Source organism: Leptosomus discolor, chromosome 6, assembly GCF_034619465.1.
Source record: "Leptosomus discolor isolate bLepDis1 chromosome 6, bLepDis1.hap2, whole genome shotgun sequence".
Classification (NCBI taxonomy): Eukaryota; Metazoa; Chordata; class Aves; order Leptosomiformes; family Leptosomidae; genus Leptosomus; species Leptosomus discolor.
The window spans coordinates 15,311,017-15,329,153 of record NC_141396.1 but is presented as its reverse complement, the minus strand read 5'-3'; the positions used below and the strand labels follow the sequence as shown (position 1 = coordinate 15,329,153).

The 18,137-nt window shown below is 62.2% G+C and overlaps 2 protein-coding genes across 2 annotated transcripts; both read right to left on the bottom strand.

Moving 5' to 3' along the window:
- Positions 1–691: 691 nt before the first annotated feature.
- KAZALD1 (Kazal type serine peptidase inhibitor domain 1) lies at positions 692–4,361 on the bottom strand. Its single transcript, XM_009952593.1, has 4 exons — positions 3,860–4,361; positions 2,450–2,610; positions 987–1,134; positions 692–777 (listed from the first exon to the last, which is right to left on the bottom strand). Exons 1-4 carry the CDS (start codon positions 4,359–4,361, stop codon positions 692–694), a joined length of 897 nt encoding a protein of 298 aa, XP_009950895.1.
- An 8,759-nt stretch (positions 4,362–13,120) lies between these two features.
- On the bottom strand, positions 13,121–16,588 carry SFXN3 (sideroflexin 3). Its single transcript, XM_086466520.1, has 10 exons — positions 16,425–16,588; positions 16,082–16,252; positions 15,837–15,935; positions 15,486–15,561; positions 14,971–15,056; positions 14,430–14,557; positions 14,255–14,304; positions 14,051–14,100; positions 13,540–13,587; positions 13,121–13,217 (listed from the first exon to the last, which is right to left on the bottom strand). Exons 1-10 carry the CDS (start codon positions 16,586–16,588, stop codon positions 13,121–13,123), a joined length of 969 nt encoding a protein of 322 aa, XP_086322646.1.
- Between the last annotated feature and the right edge of the window lie 1,549 nt (positions 16,589–18,137).

Below are 18,137 nucleotides of genomic sequence, written 5' to 3'. Positions count from 1 at the left end.
ATCAACCAAAATGGCAAAGAGAGCTGCATGGAAGGGAAAGCACAAAGTCAGTCGAAAAAGGCCAAAGTGTTTCTGACCACATGGGTGGCTGGGCTGGAGAAAAGACAGCACTGAAAACCACAAGTGTCTGGTTTCCTCAGATCACTACTTTTGTGGTTAAAAACAAAACAGAAGACAAGGATGTTTTTGGCAGCAGGCTCCCCAGGTCCTGAGGAGAAGCCTGGCTATCCCTGTGCTCAGGGGACACAGATCAGCCCCGAGGGTGACACACTGGCTGTGTCACAGCCATGTCCCAGCCCTCCGCTCTGGCTTCCCCAAAATGCTTCACACAGGGCAGAGATGCCCCTGCCCCTGGCCTCCCTCTCCCAGGGGGTTGCCTCCACCCCCAGCAACAATTCCTTGTCACACACACCCCCCTGCTCAGCGCTGGAGGACAGACCCACCCTGGCCCAGGTGGGGCTGCGCCCAGTCCCAGCCCTGCACCACCAACCAGCCAGTGTCCCCTCCCCAAGCAACCCCAGCAAAGGGATGTGTCACCCTGTCCCCCACCCCAAAAAAGACGCTGCTGTGCCAGTAGTGTTCAGAGAAGGAGTTTTGGGCTGCGGGGTGCTTGCTCCAAAGATGTCCCTGACCCCTGGGAATGGCCGCTGTGGGTAAGGTGATCTCTGCAGCTGGACATCCCGCCTCTGGGCTAGTAATAGTCCTCCTCGCTCTCCCCGTAGTCTTCGGGTGTCGTGCGGGGCTTCGGCAGGGAAAAGCCTGTCAGGTTGAGCTGGTCTGAAACAGCAGTGCAGGGACAATGTAACGTTGCCCCCTCCCCACGGCTTGTACCCTTCCCCACCAGGACCAAAGCCAAACTGTGCACGGCAGCTTGCTGGGGCATCCCCAGCACAGCCTTATGCTCCAGCAGCTCCCACCATACCAGTGCACCCTGCCCAAACATCCCCTCCCTCATGCCAGTGAGACTGGGGGTCAAGGATGCTCACCTGGTGTGAAGACAGTCAGGCTGGCTAACGCCACCACCTCCCCGACCCTGTTCCTGGCGAAGCAGCGATAGGTGCCTTCGTCCGTCACCCGCACACCCTGGATCTGGAGCCAGCCAGTCACTTCATATTTCTGGGGGCCGCCTCTGAACTGCAAGAAGGGAGAATTTCAGTTAGTACTGAGGCCAGAAAAGCCCCAGGAGCTGGGATGGATGGGAAGGGGGACACAAGTCCAGGGGAACTCTCTGCCCCCCCACTAAGTACCATTCTGGGGTCAGGCACAGACCCCCTGGATGCAGGTCCCTCCTTTTCCCATTACCCAGGGGAGGTGGGAGGAATGGGCATCTTCTTGCCTTTAGGAGGGTCTGGGAGCCCTGCTTTGGGCACAGCCCTGCACACATGCCTGGACTCCCAGCTGAGCCCCTAGCGCCACCGTGGTCCCCAAATAGCGGGAGGATGCTGGCTTTGCTGCTCTGCAGGGTGGCAGAAGCAAGTGAGCATCTGTGTCACCAGCATAGCTAGCTCGGGACAGCTCAGAGGAGCCCCCTGTTTCAGCAGACAGTAAGGTCCCAGGAGTGCTCTGGCACCAACCACGCTATTTTCTGTTTGTCCCCAGCAAGAAAACCTTTTCCTGACCCAGCTGGGCTGCAGCTGTGTTTGCACACTGCTATTATGGTGCCGTGGCTGGGGGTGGAGGACAGCTGAGTCTCCTCCAGCCAGGCAGGGTAACTCTGCTTGGGATGAAGGTCCTCAGCTGGACCCTTTGACAGGCTATGGGACAGCACGAAGGGCAGAAAGATGGAAGGGCACCACCACATCACCCTGCAATGGTGCCGGATCCCACCAATTCCCCTGGCTCCCTGCAGCCATCCCATCACAATTTCCTCCCTGCTGGTGCCTGGCTGCGGTGCACGGCCTCTGTGCCTCTGTCCACACCCTCTAATAGCTGGGTACGCCCAGCTGGGCACTGTATTTGCGGCCGGCTGCAGGCAGGATCCTGACCCCTGGGCCTGCCAGATCTGGGAGAGGAGCCTTGCTCAGAGCAGCAGGCCAAGAAGGGCAGAGACTGCTTTAGTCTGCCGGTGGGATCAGAGGATAACCCAGGCTGGAAGGCGCGTCAGGAGGTCCTCTCCTCCAGCCCTGCTGGTGGGGCTGCAAGTGAAGCCAGCAGGCAGGGAGGTGGGAAACTCTCTGCTGCAGGACTCTACAGGTCCTAAAAAAATATTCATAAGCTCAAAAACTACTAGAGAAAACTGCAGGAAAGAGCTACGCTAAGGGTTCCTACCACTGAGACACCAGCTCTGGCTCAGTCAGTCCTCATGGTTGTACAGCCTCCAGTCGCCACTTCTTATCCCCAGACAGCCAGGCTTGGCCACCCTCAAACTATGAACACCCTCAGGTCTGGTTGCCCATGAGTGGCTGGGTCACCCTGGGGCCACATCCAATGCCCTAGGCACACCACTCACCTGGACAGAGATGTGGGGGTCATCTCCAGGCAGCAGCATCTCCATGCCATCCTTTCTCCACTCAATGGAGGCCATGGGGTAGGCGAAGACCTCACAGCCAAAGATGACATCCTGCCCAGTGATGTTCCACGTGTCATAGGGAGGAGAGGTGATCTGAGGCTCTGGGGAAGGGGACAGGAGAACAGGGTGGGCTCAGAAGAGGTTCCACCCATGGCAGGTCCCAAGGCTCTCCTGGGCTGGTCCCCTCTGGGGTGGCAGCATTTGACCCATACAGAGATGCTGGGACCCTTCCCATGCTCCTCACCTCTCCCACCCATGGCGGACCCTCACCTTGCCCCAGGACATGGTCCCTCCTTGCAGCTGGGACTGGGGGCTCCCTCCCCAGCCCCCCTAGCCCACAAGGGGTTGCCATCCTGCCTGACCTCCCTTTCCCCACCTGTGCAGTGATACTCAGGGATATATGGGCAGCAGGAACAGTTAAATAACAGCAACACTACAAAGCAAAACTCTCCTGTGCAATCAGAGCATGCTCCTCCTGTGGGGGGAAACTGTGAGGGGCACTCATCCAGCAAAGCTGGTGGGGATGGATGAGGTGGATGAGCTTTCAGCCGCAGGAGGCTTCTGCTCTGGCACAGGGCTCATGCCAGCAATTAAGGAAGCCAGCAGGTCCCCAGCTGCTGTATGGAGCCAATACCTCCAGGTCCCATATCCCTTCCCTGGAAGGATGGAGTGAGGACTACACTTCCTACCCACGCCTGCTCCAGGATCTGGCCCATAGCATGGGCCAGAGGTCAAGGAAAAGCCTCCACCTCCAAAGATACCTGGGGGAAAAACTCAAAGATGTGATGATCTACAGAAAATAACGTCAACCTTGATGCCCCTTGCACTGTGGTAACAGCACTGGGTGACCTGTGCCAGACCAGGCAGGCTGGGGCATGGCCTCCCCACCACAGCCTGCCCCCTCAGCCAGGTTTTAAAACAGGAGATGGAAATCACGCAGCCAAGTCAAACTGACCCAGGTTTCCATTTGCAGGAGGCAGCCGCGTTTCTTGGGAGCACCGGGCCAGCGTCAATCCAGCACCGCCGCCAAGAATTCGCTAACAATTCCCTGGAACTTCCCCATCTGCTCCAGCAGGATTTGCTGCTTTCCATAAACCCAGCTCCCACTTGGCAAAGCAGCTCTCAGACCTCTCCAGGCATGGGTCTGCAGGGACCGGGCATGGATCAGCAGGGTGCGGGGACCAGGGGGGACCTGCCACTGTACAGAGCAGCCCCCAGTGCTGCCGGGTACCTGTAGACACCATGGGTTTGCTGCCAGGTGAAATAGTTAAGCCAGACCCCCTTGTTGTCCCTTCCCGAGAGGTATGAGCCTCTGTCCGGCTGCCCACACAGCTGCTCTCAGGGCACTACCTGACTCGCAGGGACCCTCGTGGGCCACGGTGAGGTTGGCATCAGGGTGAGCACGGGCGACCTCCAGGAACCTGCAGATCTGGGCATAGGTTTTGCCGTCGGAGCCACAGAGGGCCAGGTGGGAGAGGCAGGTGCACTGGGGCTCGGGCACCTCTCCGTGCCGCAGGTCCCCGGCATCCAGCTGGCACTCCAGGTGCTCCCCACACTTGCCATAGAAGTGGTTGGTGTTGTCCAGGTCACAGATCTGTCCCTCTAGGTTGGCACACTCCCAGCAGCAGTCACAGGCATCCCGCACTGTGCCAGCCAGGCACCCCCGTGGCGTCGGGCACTCCTCCGGCCGGCACTCAGCACAGCCCTCTCCTTCCTCCAGCAGCCGCTGCCAGCCCCGCTGGAGGTAGTCGGAGGTGCTGGGAAAAGCCTGGCCCAGCTGGAGCGAAGCCCAGTGCAAGAAGAGCAAGGAAAGCACAAGGCAAGAGGAGCTCAGGGTCTTGGCCTCAGACATTCTCGTGGCAGCCCCTCTATCCTAGTCCCACCATCACTTGGACAGGGATCTCCAGCACTGCTCTGGCCTCCCTGGCTAGATCCAAGGAGACATCCTGGCCTGTGAGGAGAGACGACGTGTTAACAGTGCAGGGAGCATCTTTCACTGCTCTAGCTCCCAGCTGGTTTGCCCTGAGCAGCAGCACTGCATGATGTGCAGGGGAGGGTTGGTCCCAGTTCCTCTCACCCACAGCCACCTTTCCATCCTGGGGGCCCCCAACCAGCTCCTGCCCTGAGACACTGAGCATCCTCTAGTGGGATGGGGCTGCTGACCATAGACCCATCAGGTTTCATCTTTCTTCCCTGGCATCCCAGTGGGCAGAGCTCAGCCTGCTCTGATCCCACCATGGCCTGGGGAGCCACAGGGCTGGCAGGGGCCAGACAGGCTGCTCTAGACCATCTTGGCTCAGCCAGTTTGTACCCTGCTCCTCATCTCCTCTCAGGAAGCTGCTTTCAAGCCAGGCACCCCTTTCCTTTCCCACCACTTTGCAAGTCACGAGCCCTTTTTTCCTCCCTTACCATCCAGACAAGCGCAGTGGAGCGGCTGATCCTGCAGACAAGGGTTTTTTTCCACACTGGAGACAGCCAGCCAAGAGGAGCTGAGCCAGGAGGATGCTCCTGGTCACGCCTGGCTTTTGTCCTCCTCCTCTCCCTGCACTGTAACTCTTCTTTTTAGGCACCACCCACCTGAGCAGGAGAATACACACCCCCACACACACCCAAGAAAGCTTTGTGACCCCCTCAGTTCACACAGGCAACTAAGGCTGAGCACGGGGGAACTCAGTGCACAAGTGGACAGTCAGCAGACTGGCAGCAGGCCCAGTGTAGTCAGCCTGTACTGGCACAGCAGAGTCCCTGTCCTCAAATCCTGCATTATCCCTTCAACCCGGGAAAGCAGAGAGGCTGATCTGCCCCGGGCTTCCAGTCTCTGCTGGGGGCCCGCATGGGGTCTTGCAGCCTGTGCCCAGAGTGGGAGATGATGAACTGGACCCCTTGGTGAACACCCTCGGGTCCCCGGTTACACCCTGGCTGCCTTCCCCGAGATGGAGTGAAATCACAGTCACCTGTCCCAGGGCCACCCACCCAGCACGAGTGAGTGGGGCTGGGGAGGGGGGACCCAGGCAGTCGGGCTGTCCCCTCCTCTCCTGCTGGGAACAGCACCGAAGGGCAAGCTGCAACCCCCACAGCTGCACCCCGCAGACCACCCACCCCCCCCCCGAGGCTAACGCAGCCCAGAGCTGGGGTGGCGTGATGGGGGTCGTCGGTGGGTTACACATACATGCACCCCACGGATAAGAAAACGCAAAGCTTTCACCCGTTTACTGGAGACCACCGAGCCCCCCAAGGGTGGAAAGGGGCAGGGGGTCCCCGTGCCCTCCCTACGCCGGGCTGTACGGAGAAAGGCTCCAGCCCGTGATGGATGTGGGGGGGCAAGGAAGGCGGGGTGGGGGTGGGGGTGGATAACTGCAAAGATAGTCTTTGGCTCCCCAAGTGTGGAGTGCAGGCGCTGGGGGTCCTGGCTGAGCCCTGGGAAGGGGCACGGCGTCCCCTGGGGTCCCCCGGGAGCCACCCCGCCGTAAGCCGCCACTTACCGGAGGTGCCGGTGCCCGGGAGCGGCGGTTTCGCGGGGCCGCGGGCGGGCAGGGGCAGGCGCGGGTGCGGAGCGGCCGTGGCGGCGGGGCTGCTGGCCCCCGGCTGCTCCGGCACCCGCCGTGATGTCAGCGAAACGTGAGTCCCCCCGCCCCTCTCCGGGCCCACGGCCCATCCCTGGACCGGGCCACAGGCTGGCCGGCACCCCTTCCATGCCGGGGTCCTGCCACCCACTGCACCCTGGCCCCGGGGTTCTGCCGCTCCAGCCCCCCCCCCATCACGGGTACATCCCCGCGGACTCCGACACTGGAGTCACCCCAAGCCGTGTGTTGGTTCCTGGGGTGATACTCAGCTCTATTCGTGAGGCAGGTGGGGACCAGGGTGAGGGGCAGAGACCAAGGGGTCTGTGGGGACAAGTGGATGGGAGGGAAAAGCCATGGGTGGGCATGGCTGGGGAAGTGGGCAAAAGCATCTCTCAGCCTGTGATTTGGGGGAAACACAGGCTGAAATGCTGAGCAGCTGCTGTAATTAAACAGGGGGATAATTTCTGGGGGACGTCTGTGCTCACCCCACCCTGAAAGCCAGGCACAAAGGGAGTATTGGGGTGCAAGCAACGGCATTACCTTGGCTGGAGTGGAGCTGTCAGGACCAGTAGTGAAGCTGCTCTATGCCACAGCAGTGCAAAACCCACACGCCTCGCTGCTCTCTGCTTCAACTTCCCTGGCTCCAAGGAGCAGGGGACCCAACTTGCCTTTACAGTGCAAACACACCATGCATTTGCATTTTGCTCCCGCTGCTGTGCCGGTGGGGATCCCCCAGCCTGCTCCCCTCCTCCAGGCAAGGAGTTCACGGGATTTGCTTCCCTAGCGAAGCAAAGCTGTTGCAGGACCCCCCGGAGGATCTGGTTTCCTTCAGCACGCTGCAAAAATCTGTTTTTGCTTTCCAACACCCTCCTGCAAATGCGTTGCGGGCTCTGGGGCTTTTGCTTGGTCACATTATGAATCCGGCCGTGGTTAACGACTGAAAGTGCACCAGGCTTTGGGCCCCCTAAATCCACCTTTGCCAGCCAAACCCCCCTTCAGCCCCCATTGCAGAGGGGGGTTTCCTGCTGGCTCTGCCTTCAGCCTTGCATCCCGCTCCCCCTCCGCGGCCCCCAGCCCCTTGGCCCAGAGCTGCCTCCCTCGCCGGCTCCCCTCACCCAGCCCATGAAGCACAGCCCCAGCGTGCCACGGGTTTTTGGGCCCCGCATCCATGAGTCGCCAAGCAGCTGGGGCTGCAGCTGCTTTTGGAGCAGGGGAAAAGTCAGGAGGGGCTGAGATTTTCCTATGTGCACCCCCATAGCCAGTTCAGAGCCTGAGCAGAGAGGGGACAGGCTGTAGGTGACTCAGCCAGGGGTGCTGAGCCTCCCAGGCTGCCCCCGCTGTGCCCCACTTCCCTGCCTTGGGACAAAGCATAGCCTGTGCATTCTGGTGTCCCTGCACCAAGCACACCCTTGCCTCCCCCTGCCCCACACAGGGGGCAAAGCAGGGAGGCAAGCCTGGCCCCAGATGCTACCTTCAGTTCACACAGCTCCTGGCCAGCACAGAAATAGAGCCAGCGCTTGAATCCCAGGCACTGCTGAAAAGTGGGGCCAGCAATGGCCCCTGGTTATTTGCTTCTCTTGCCCTTGGCAGGGTGGCAAGGGGAGCAGGCCCCGATGCTGCTGTCCTTCCCTACACACAAGGGCCCCAGCCCTGGCTCCTTCTGCTGTATGCCATGGCCGTGGTGCCTGGCATGCCCCTGTCCCCGTAGGGTTACCATGGCCTCTGGGTGGCTGGGCTCATCTGAGCATCACTGCAGCATCTGCCACTTGCAAGGTGGGGAGAGGCCACATCTCTGGATGCAGATCCCCTGGCCAGAAGCGGAATCCAGCCGTGGATCTGAGCAGGGAAATCTCCAGCCGTAGTGCAACACAGCCCAGCACCTAGAAACCATGGGCAGCTCGGCTAAACAAGATGGAGCTCAAACCTGGCAGGTAATTAAACCTCCTGCTTAATGAGACCATTGAATGTGCTAATAAATAGTAGCAGCTATGAATGAGGGGTGGAAGATCTAATCTGTGCTTAATAAGGAGCTGTGCTTAATCACACCTCAATTCAATCAGTGTGGCCCCCAGCTGCATCCTGGGCTTGGAGCTCCAGTTGCTGGGAGCAGGTTTGTGGGGAAAAGGGTGGTTGCAGCTCTGCATGGCCTGCTGCTGGGTTAAATCACATTCCCGGTTCCCTGCCCGTGCTGGCCAGTTATCCCTCCTTCTTCCTCACTTGCCCCAAGCCCAGTAAAGCTCCTGAAATTGGGCCTCGAAGGTGCAGCAAGCCTCAAGCACCAAATCCCTCTCCTCTCTCCCTGGTGGGTTGTTCCCCATCACTGTTTCCCTTCCCTTCCAGCCCACTGAAGCCACGGATGCTCTCGGCAGACCCACAGCCATGGCACCCCTCCAGAGCTGTTGTCAGGATGTGCCACTGAGTGCAGAGTTGTCACAGCGGGTCCAGGGTGCCCCACTGCTCCCGGCCCCACTGACTCCCCCATGGCCCTGGGCTGATCTCCTGGACCACTCCACAGGGATCTGGGGCTTCCAGCAGTTGAGGCCGAGGAAAAAACCCACCCTGGAAAAAAAGCTCTGGGCCAAGTGACTCAACGCACGTCATGTCAGAGCGGGTTGGCGAGTGGCGTTGGGGCTGGCCGGGACAGGAATGCAGATTATGTCATGGCAGAAGCAAATGTCACCAGGAGATGCTGGGTCAGGGGGTGCTACCATCACACTGCCTGGGGCCACGGGGGTTTCATTCTGATAATAAACCAAATCTCCTTTGTTTCACCTCAAACACGCTCTTCTGTTTCCTGCCATTTGGAGCAGCCTGACACAGCCGGGATCCAGCCAGCCCACCCCAAGGCCATGCAGCTCTCAGGGGGTTCCAGCCGCATCCCGGGGGTCTGCCGTCGGGACAAGGGACGGGCAGCAGGGAGGTCCCTCCCACCTGTGTGCCAGGCAGGACCCGTGCTGGGCAGCAGCCAGGCTAAAGTTTTTCCAGGCTTTTCCAGAGCAAATTCCTCTCAAGAGTAAACCCGTCAGCAAATTCTTGGGGAAAAGGTGTCAGCTGTCAGCAGAAGGGACGGAGGGCTCTCAGGCCGGCCCCGAGGAGCCGTGGCCAGGTGGCGAGGGATGCTCTGGTCCCCAGGCTGTCACGGTGTCCCCGGCCAAAGGCTGCCTGGCCCCTTCTCCCCGCAGGATGCAGCTCAGCTTCTTCCCCGCAGGGATCTGCCCGCTTTCGCTGGAGTTTTTCCACCAGCCCCATCCAAGGGCAGGTCGTAGAACCCGGGGCCAGGAACAAAACGGGCGGCGGGGGCTGCATTCCCGGGGATGCCCCCCCTCTGCCCGCCTCCCCCCCCCCCCCCCCCCCCCCCCGGCTGACACGGCCGTGCCAACTTTGACACCTCGGGGCCGGGTTAGCGCGGTCCCCACCGCCCTGCGACATGCCAGGCTCCCCCCGCACCCCTGACCCCGCAGCAAACAGGAGCACCCCTAAACGTCCCTGCCTGCCCCCCCCCCCCGCACCGCCCGAGGGGCTGACCCGGCAGAGGGGTGCAGGCAGGCGGGTGCCGGCAGGCGATGCAGGCAGCAGGCTGAGGGGGTCTCTGCTGCCACCTCCAGGGCACTGCTGGCCTCGTCCGCGTCCCCTTGCCGTGATACTGTCCCTGTACCTGGGGCCTGCAGATCCTGGAGCAATGCATGGCCACCTCAGCACACCACACCACCCCCCTCCCATCTCCTTGTACCCCAAAACAGCCCCCCCGCCCATGAGCCCACCCTGGGGTCCCCCACCACAATGTAGTGTCCTGAGGAGCTTGGGGACCCTCCTCCTGGGATGCAGGGACTCTCTGCTCAGTCTGCCCTGTGAGTGGGTGCTCCGGACAGTGCTGACAGCTCAGTGGCACCGTACCCTGTGCCCGCTGTCCCCTTTGCCACCCTCCCTTTCCCCAGCCTCCAGCAGCACCAGCAGGGCTGGGACATGGCCAGGGAAGGTGACCCGCTGCCAGTGCCTCAGCACCCCCTGCCACCAGGGACGGGCACTGGAGAGGGGGAGCCTACCCACCCCCTCTGCAAGAGGCTGCCCATTTCCAGGCATCATTAAAGAGCAATTAACTGGAAATTAAGCTGAGAACAAGTATTGATTAGCTCATTAAGGCTGGGGGAGCCGGCTGTGGCGGTAGGAATTGCTGCCGCTCGCCCTCATTATGGGCAAGGTTAAAGCTTGCGGTTGGGCAGGTCATTAAAAATGCCAGGGACCAATCGATATCCCCAGCCCAGCGCCACCCAGCACCCCTGGGGACGCTCAGCCACTGCCTTTTGGGGACTGGCCCATGACCTCTGGCACGAACTGGCTCAGGAAAGCACCGAGCATCCTTGCTCCTCTGCATCCACTGCTGTACTCTGAGCTCCTCCACAGAGGCAGTGGTGTCGCCTTTGGGCTTGTCAGCTCCCCAAACTCACCAGCCAGGGAGGCATCTTTCTCTCCCCCCCAACCAGGGCATCCATGGGGACGGGTCCCCCCTAGCCCAGTGAAGTGACCGAGTCTGTGGGCTGACAGCAGTGCTGCCAGCTCCAGGAGAGGACAGCCAGCATGGATGGTTTTCAAGGCAGCACCCCAGACCTGCTCCCCACCAGAGCAGCGTTTGTCAATGCCAGCTTGTGCAGGTGGGGGACAGTCCAAAGGAGATCTCAGGGATGGGATGAAAGCAACTGGGGACATGGGAACAGGCGAAAGACACCCAGTGTGTGGCTGAGTGCTGCCGTGCCACCCTGCCCTGCATCCCAGCCCCACAGCTCTGGAGGCTCTTGGGGTAAGCCCAGACCCTGCCCAGCCATCCAGCCAGACGCAGCCACCCCAAGCCCTTGTGTCTCTAGTCCCCTGTCCCCTCCGGTGTCCCTCCCACCCCCATCTCTGCCTCTTGCAGCTCCCAGCCGGTGCACACATGAAGGGTGTCCCCACGCAGGCTGGTGGTGCGGTGGGCGGGGGGGCAGGTGTCATCATTATTTTTGTTTTCTTTGCACTGCCCTGGAAATATATTGTATTCTCAGCTAATCCCGTTCAATTACACCACAATAAAACACATAATAAAAACGTAATTCATTTTTCCCGAGCGCTCCATCTCCCTGTGTCTTGGCAAGCTATTAAAAATTTGTCTTCATTTTTCTGGCAAGAGCCTTGTACCTTTTCATCTTTAATTTATGAGAGCAGAATAGCTACTGACAAGCCCTTATTGCACGGCGAGGGGCTGCATTATTTATAAGCTGCCAATGCCTGGCTCAGGGGAGATATTTGCAATATGCCGGGGCCAGCAGAAGGAGGGGGACAAGTCCCCGATGCGCCTGTCCCAACCTGCTCCCCTGCTCTGGGTGGGTGCTGGGTGCAGGTGTCCTGCTGGCTGCCTCTGGGGGGAAGCACCCCCTGCCCAGCCTCTGCCAGACCCTGCCTGCCGAGGAAGCTACAGCACAGGGTGGCTCTGGGCTGCTTGGCCCTTATCTCGCCAGCTGCTGCATCTGCCCATCTTTGGCTTTGCAGCAACTCTCGCTCCTCCGTCCCAGCTCGGCACCAGGGCTCTGCAGAGCGTGGTTGCCTCCATCCTTCTTCACTTTGTGCGGACGTCCATTGCCCCTTCTGGCTGCCCTGGCCTGTAGGTGACACAGCCATTGCCTGCAGGCTTGCCAAGGTCCCACGACAGCAGCGACGTGCTCTCCGATGGCTGTGCATAGAAAGCGGGATAAAAATATCCTTGCTGGAGAGGCAGGAGCAGGCCCGGGGCCCAGATTGAAGCAGAGCGTCCTGTGAGCGGGCTGCAAGAGGGGGTGGGAGCGTGGGCAGAGCCGGAGGGATGCTCCAGTCTTTCCAAACCAGCAGAATCCAGAGCAGCAGCTTGCAAGAGCCCTCTGCGCGGTGGCGAGGTGCAAAGCCCTCGGTGCTAAAAAAAGCCCTCCCGACAGCTGGATGAGCTTAACCACAGGCCGAGCCAGCCGGCGCCACTGCAAAGGCAGCGGGCTGGAAAACAGGGAGCAGAGCCCGGCCCCGGGGGGGCACAGGGGCACCCTGGCAGCTGACCTGCTCATTCCTCCTCCTCCCATCCTCACCCTGATGGCAATCCCTTTCCACCATATACAAATTGGCAAGTGACATGCTTCTCTTTGCTTTTGGTTTTGTATAAACAACCTGTCTTTATTATTTGGTATATATAGGTACATTATACGTATATCAAAAATAACTAGAGGAAACCACAGTGCACTTAAAGCTATTTGAGAAGGTCCACCTGAAAGCAAGCACTCCAGGAGGGGGTAGAGTGACCCCTCGGGGGGAGCTCAGCCCTGAACAGAGATGGCATTACAATGAGAATAAAAACGTGGACTCTGCTGGGATTAAAATGTGCCATTTGCTCTGGGGATGGAAGGAGCAGAAAGCCAGATTAAATCCCTGGAGCAGCCCAGAGGAGAGCAGAAGGTGAGCTGAGAGTGCACGTCCGGGCTGGGAGAGCCCCCGTCTTGGGTTCGAGCCACTGTGTGCGCTTGAAATCACTCGCCCATGGCTATTTTGGATATGGGGAGTTTTTCTCTCCAAAAGCTGCTCTGCCATTGCCCAGGCACCAGCTGCTGAACCGCTGGGGAATGTGGAGTGCCTGCAGAGGGATTCAACCCTCAAAACGCCATGATTGTCCACAGCCTCCTAAAGCTGGGGAGCACCATTTTCTTTCCCACCCCACATCCCTGCTCACAAGGTCCTTGGTGCCGCTGCCCACGCTCCCCTGTGCACTGCACACAGCTACGGGCACACACAGGGTGAGCATGGGAGGAACGCACCAGGGTGCCAGCCAGGAAGTCCCCAGAGCAGGGCTGAGCCTGGGCGCTGGGATGGGGTTCACCACGGCACGGTGCCGTGTGGCTGTGGGCGCCCCGGGAAGCAGGGCTGAGCACCTGGGACCTACAGACACATGACGGCCAAGGGAAAGCGGCGGCGGCAGCCCTGAGGGGCTCCGAGGGGCGAAGCTCAGCGATGCGCCGGCCCAGCGGCTCTGCAGCACGCGTCTCAGCCGCCCCGGGCCCCCCGTTCAGAGCCCTTTGTTGAAGTAGACGGTCTCCAGCCACGGGGTTTTCTCCCGGATCCGAGCTTGGACTTCAGGCTCCAGGCGGCTCACTTGCATTGAGCTGCAGAGGAGACACGGATGCAGGGGATGGAGGGGGGATACCCACTGGGAGCCCCAGGTTGGGAAACCACCCGCTGCCACTCTTTCCCCACCTGCACCCCATGGGGATGTTGTCCCCAAGACGCAGCGCAGACCTTGGGGTCTGCACCGCTGCGTGTGGACAGCAACGTGTATGTGCACACACAGTTTCAAGCCTCTGACAGCTCGAAGGAGCAAAGGTATTTCTTGGAGGTCAGAGAGCACAAGGAGCCCACGCACCTCCTGCCTGCACCCCATGCCCCGCCTCACGGGGCTGCATACACAGGCAAAGTGCCCGTCCTCACCTTTTCTGTGGGAAGAGTGCGCAGCACAGCGGGGTCGCAAACACCAGGCTGCAAGGGAAAGACACAGTGAGGAGAAGCTGGGCTGCATACATCACCCACTCCCACCCACAGCCTGACTCCACAGCAGCAAGGAGGCAGCCCAGAGCCATGCTGAGTGCTCAGCCAGGAAAGGGGTAAGATGTCCTCTCCAAGCTCCAGACCCTGCATTCAGCTCCTGAAGTGGGGCAAAGCCTGTCCCCATCAGTGTGGGGGAACAGCAATGCTGAGGAAGAGCACATGGCAGGCTTCAGAGACGTCAAGATGGAGCAAACCAGCTCCCGGCCCCAGGACCTCATATCCCATCCCATCTGCCTCGGGGGGCACCAGCCTGGCTGAGCTCCGGCATCCCCCCAAGGAGCTCTGGGGCAACTCTCACCTCCCCTGCCAAGCAGACCCCCCAGCAGCACTGTCCCCCATACCCGGGCTCAGTCTGCGTCTGGGGCGGCGATGCCATCGGTGGAGGGTGACTTACCAGAGTCCCACCAGGCCGACCTGCAGAGGAGCGTTCAGGTACGGGTACCGCTGCCGGGGACAGGGAGAAGCCAGACGTCAGTGGGGCGGGTGGGGTGGGAAGGTGTCTGTTCCCCAACGGGGTGCCAGCCCCGAGGGGCGCCAGCACTGTGACAAGCTAGGGGGGTGTCTCCCTGCCCACCCTCCCACCCTGCACCACCAGTACCTTCAGGAAAGCTCTCTTCTCCAGCGCGTTCATGATAACCGGGGGGATGGCTGGGGCACAGGGAAAGGAGATGAGCTCCCAGTGCTCATAGAGCCCCGACAGCCATGGGACCCCATCCCATGCTGCCCGGGACCGGCTGCAGCCCCCAGACACGGGCGGATGAGGGGACACTCACCCATGGCCGGGGCTGCCATGCCGATGCGAGACACCACCACCTGGAAAATGGCCTTCTGGGCCGCGGCCGTGGACTCACCCAGGCGGTTCCCGTTCTCATCTGTGATGGGGATCCCCAGCTTGAGCTCTCTGCAGGGAGAGTGAGGGTGAGGGGGCCCCCAAGAAACAGGGTGTGAGGGCATCAAGGGACAGGAGAGGGACATAGCACTGGGGCACATCTCCAAGGGAGGCTGGCATCCTGTATTCTCCATCCACTGCCTACATAGTAGGTCGGGGGGGTCTCAGCTGGACCCACATTCACACTTGTGGGGTCCTCAACAGGGCTCAGTGGGGATGGGGAGTCCACAGCCAGATTAACTGATAAACCCTTGGGATGCAACCAGGTGCTTGTACACTCAAACCAAACCCCCAGGGTAAGGGATGCCAGCAGGACCAGGAAGGACATCCCTCGCAAGCCCAGGGCACTGCTCCCTGCATCCCCCACCAATGCCCGGCGAACCCCAACACGAGCCCAAGCACCCCATCCCAGCCCAGGGGCTCACCTCTGCCTCATCAGCGGGATGTTGATGCAGTTGGCAGCAGCCACGGCCGCAAAAGGCACGTACCGGCCGATGATGGCTGGCAAGTGCTGGGAGGGCAAGCAGGGAGCACATCACACAGAGGGTCGGGGGCAGAGCTGGCTGTCCCCATGTCTGCCACTGTCCCCCTGAAAGACCCTGGGGTGTCCCAGCCCCACTTTCAAAACTGTTCCCTCCTCCCCTGCAACTCCCAGGCAGTGAAAGCTGCACAGCCCAGGGGGTCTCATGTCACCTCCCAGCATTGGAGGGAGGCCGAGGGGCGAAAGAAGCCTGGAGAGATCCAGGTGGGGATGGAGTGGGGGAGCTAGAGGGACAGGCCATCTCCAGCATCATCACTGGGGAGAGGGGCTGCCTTGTGCAGGTGTCCCCAGGAAGCCCCATTCCTCCATTTTCTCCCTGACTCAGGTGATGGGGAGCTCAGGAGACCCCACGGGGACGGTCCAGGTGCCCCAACCAGAAATGGCCAAGCACCACCTTACCTTGGTCAGCGACTTGAGCCCCAGTGCTGTGACAACTGCCCCTGTGGTCGCGCTCACATAGGCCGTCCCCAGCTGGCTGCGAGCAGGAGGTGACACCGATGAGCCAGGGTCCCCCCATCCCACCAGCAGCCCAAAGGAGGTGACAGCACGCCCGTCAATAGCAGCAAGACACTTGGGTTTCTCTCCCAGCTCTACCACCAGCCTTGATAGACCGACTGGCATCCATCCCTGGCTGTGCCAGGGCCCCATCATCCCACCTCATAGCCTCCCGCTACTCAAGAAGCTATTCAAGGCCCGCCCCCCCCATGGCATTTTGAGGTGTCCCGGTGACCTGGTCAGAGGGATGATTACCTGGGGGTGATGGGTGCATCCCCGCTGCGGTTGGTGTAATTGACAATGGCATTGAAGGACTGGTTGACCCACTGCCAGAAGAGCACAGCCGGGGTGGTCCTACCAGAGAGAGGAGGGTGCTGGTGGCTCTAGAGGATGCCACCCATGCTCCTATGGCATGGGTGTTTTGCGGGGTACAGGGCACGCGTCCCTTCCTCCCCTGCCTGGGCACCCTCCTGGCCCTGGGGTGAGGAGGGGACAGGTACCTGTAGAAGGTCAACATGCAACCAGTGATGGTCATGTTCATGGGGACCTGGGCGGACATGCGCCCTATGAGGAGCATCTTCTCGCCTGTGTCAGGGTGGAAAGCCGAGTCGTAGATGTACTTCGCCCGCCAAAGCTGGTCCTCCGTCAGCCCCGGGGGTACCGTGCCTGCCCTGCCAGGTAAGAGTAGCACTCGTTGGGAGACCCTCTGCCAGCACCCCTGCCCTACCTTGTCCCCCGCCCCATGAGGGGCAGTTGGGAGATGCCTTAGGGACCCGCCAGGCAATAGGGGGAGGGGGGCTGGCTTTGGCCAGGAGGTCCAGCACCGCGATAGCCCCTGGGTACCTGTAGTCCTCCACCACCCGACGAGCCTCCTCCAGCGTGGCCCCCGAGAGCAGCAGGTTTCGGGGGTCGGTCACCATGAAGAAGTGCTTGGCCCGGCCCTGGAAGGTGCTCTGGTCCCAGCGGGGCTCCCGGATGTTGATGGTGGCAGGGAGGGACGGTGGCATCTTCTGGTGGGGGTGAAGGGGGGGGGCCGGGCGGTGGGTATGTGGGATGCGGTGCCTGTGTGCCCCCCATGCATTCCTGCTGGGGCAGGTCTGGAGCTCCCCTAGCCTGGGGGGCACACGAGTGGGGGACAGGGAGCCCCCTTGCAACGGAGCTGAGCAGGGACCCCCGAGCCCACCCAGCAGACAGGACAGCTCGCGGGAGGGGTGACCCCACCACTGCACCCCCCTCACCCTGCCATCTGTCAGTGCGGATCCCCCCAGCCCGGCTTGCACTTCACCAGGAGTGGTTAGGGACCCCCTACCCCAGCAAGGCACCCCGGCCACGCGTGGGGGGACGGGGACCCCCCTCCTCTGGGCCAGAACTGCTGCCAGTCATGGGGGGCGGGAGGGTGGGGGGTGCGGAAGGGCACGGGAAGGTGGAATATCCCCCCCGGGAAGGCAGAATATCCCCCCCGGGAAGGCACACAAAGGCACAGCCCACACACCACCCCCCAACCCCACCGCTAGAAGCGGGGCTCTGCTCTCCCCCCCCCGGGCCGAGCACCCCCCACCCCCCCGCGTTACACCCCCACCCCCCCCACCCCCCCCCCTAATGACCCTGGCCAGGGCGCCCCCGCACTCACGGCTTCCCGGGCAGCGCCCGCCGTGCCCGCGCCACCGCCGCCGCCACCGCCCGGCGCGTTGACGTCACGAGGGGGGGTGGCCCCGCGGCGGGAGTTGGGGGCGGGGGGGAGCCGTGCGGCGCGGCGCGGGAGGCGGCGGGGGCCACGCGGGACCGGGCCGGCTGCGGTGGGGGGCGGTACGTGCCGAGCCGCACGCGGCGTCTGCGGCCCCCCCTCCACCCCCCCGGATTGCGCGCGTGGGTGCGGGTGCGCGCGTGGGCGTCCGCGCGCGTGGGCGGGCGCGCGTGCTCACGTGGGTGTGCTCACGTGCGTCTCTGCGTGTGCGTTCACGTCGGCTTCCGTTCGCTCGCGTGCTCGTGTGTGCGTGTGTGTTTTCACGTGGGTGATTCACGTGCGCGTGTCCGCGCGTGGCGGTGCGCACGAGGGTGCCCCCCCTCTCCTCCTTCCAGCCGCGTGTATCCGCGGGGTCACGCGGGTGTCGGTGCTTGTGCCCCCCCGCGCGCGCGCGCGTGCCTGTAGCGTCGAGCTCACGCGCGTCGCGTCGGTGCTCACGCGTGGCGTGTGCGTGACGGCGAGGGCTGCGCACACGCGCGTGCACCGCTCCGCGGGTGAGCGTGCGCAGCGGCGTAAACGCGCATGCCGTGGGCGTGTGAGTGCATGGGGTGCGTGTGCTTGTGGGTGCGGGTCCCCACCCCCGCCGTGCCCCCCCCGCCCCTAACCCCGGCGCTGCCCCCACGCCCCGTGCGCCCCGGGGTGGCTGCCCCGGTCCGCAGCGCGGACCCTGCGCCGGTGGGAGCTGGGGGACCCTCCCGCCCCGCCCCCCGCCCGCGCCGCCCGGCCGCAGCCCCCCCGCGGCCCCCTCGGCCGCCGCGCATCACTTGAAACCGCCGCGGTGTCGGGTTCGCGCTGGCGGCGCCGGGCCCCGC

Bases quoted from the DNA above. Each gene is read 5' to 3' on its own strand.
- KAZALD1 (XM_009952593.1), bottom strand. From the start codon at position 4,361: ATGTCTGAGGCCAAGACCCTGAGCTCCTCTTGCCTTGTGCTTTCCTTG. The intron at 2,611-3,859 runs GTAGTGCCCTGA...CCCCTTCCCCAG, and splicing joins CGAGGGTCCCTGCGAGTCAG to AGCCTCAGATCACCTCTCCT. The intron at 778-986 runs GTGAGCATCCTT...CTGCTGTTTCAG, and splicing joins CCTGACTGTCTTCACACCAG to ACCAGCTCAACCTGACAGGC.
- SFXN3 (XM_086466520.1), bottom strand. From the start codon at position 16,588: ATGCCACCGTCCCTCCCTGCCACCATCAACATCCGGGAGCCCCGCTGG. The intron at 15,562-15,836 runs GTAATCATCCCT...TCCTGCTCGCAG, and splicing joins GATGCACCCATCACCCCCAG to CCAGCTGGGGACGGCCTATG. The intron at 14,558-14,970 runs GTGAGCCCCTGG...CTCTCCCTGCAG, and splicing joins ATCCCGCTGATGAGGCAGAG to AGAGCTCAAGCTGGGGATCC.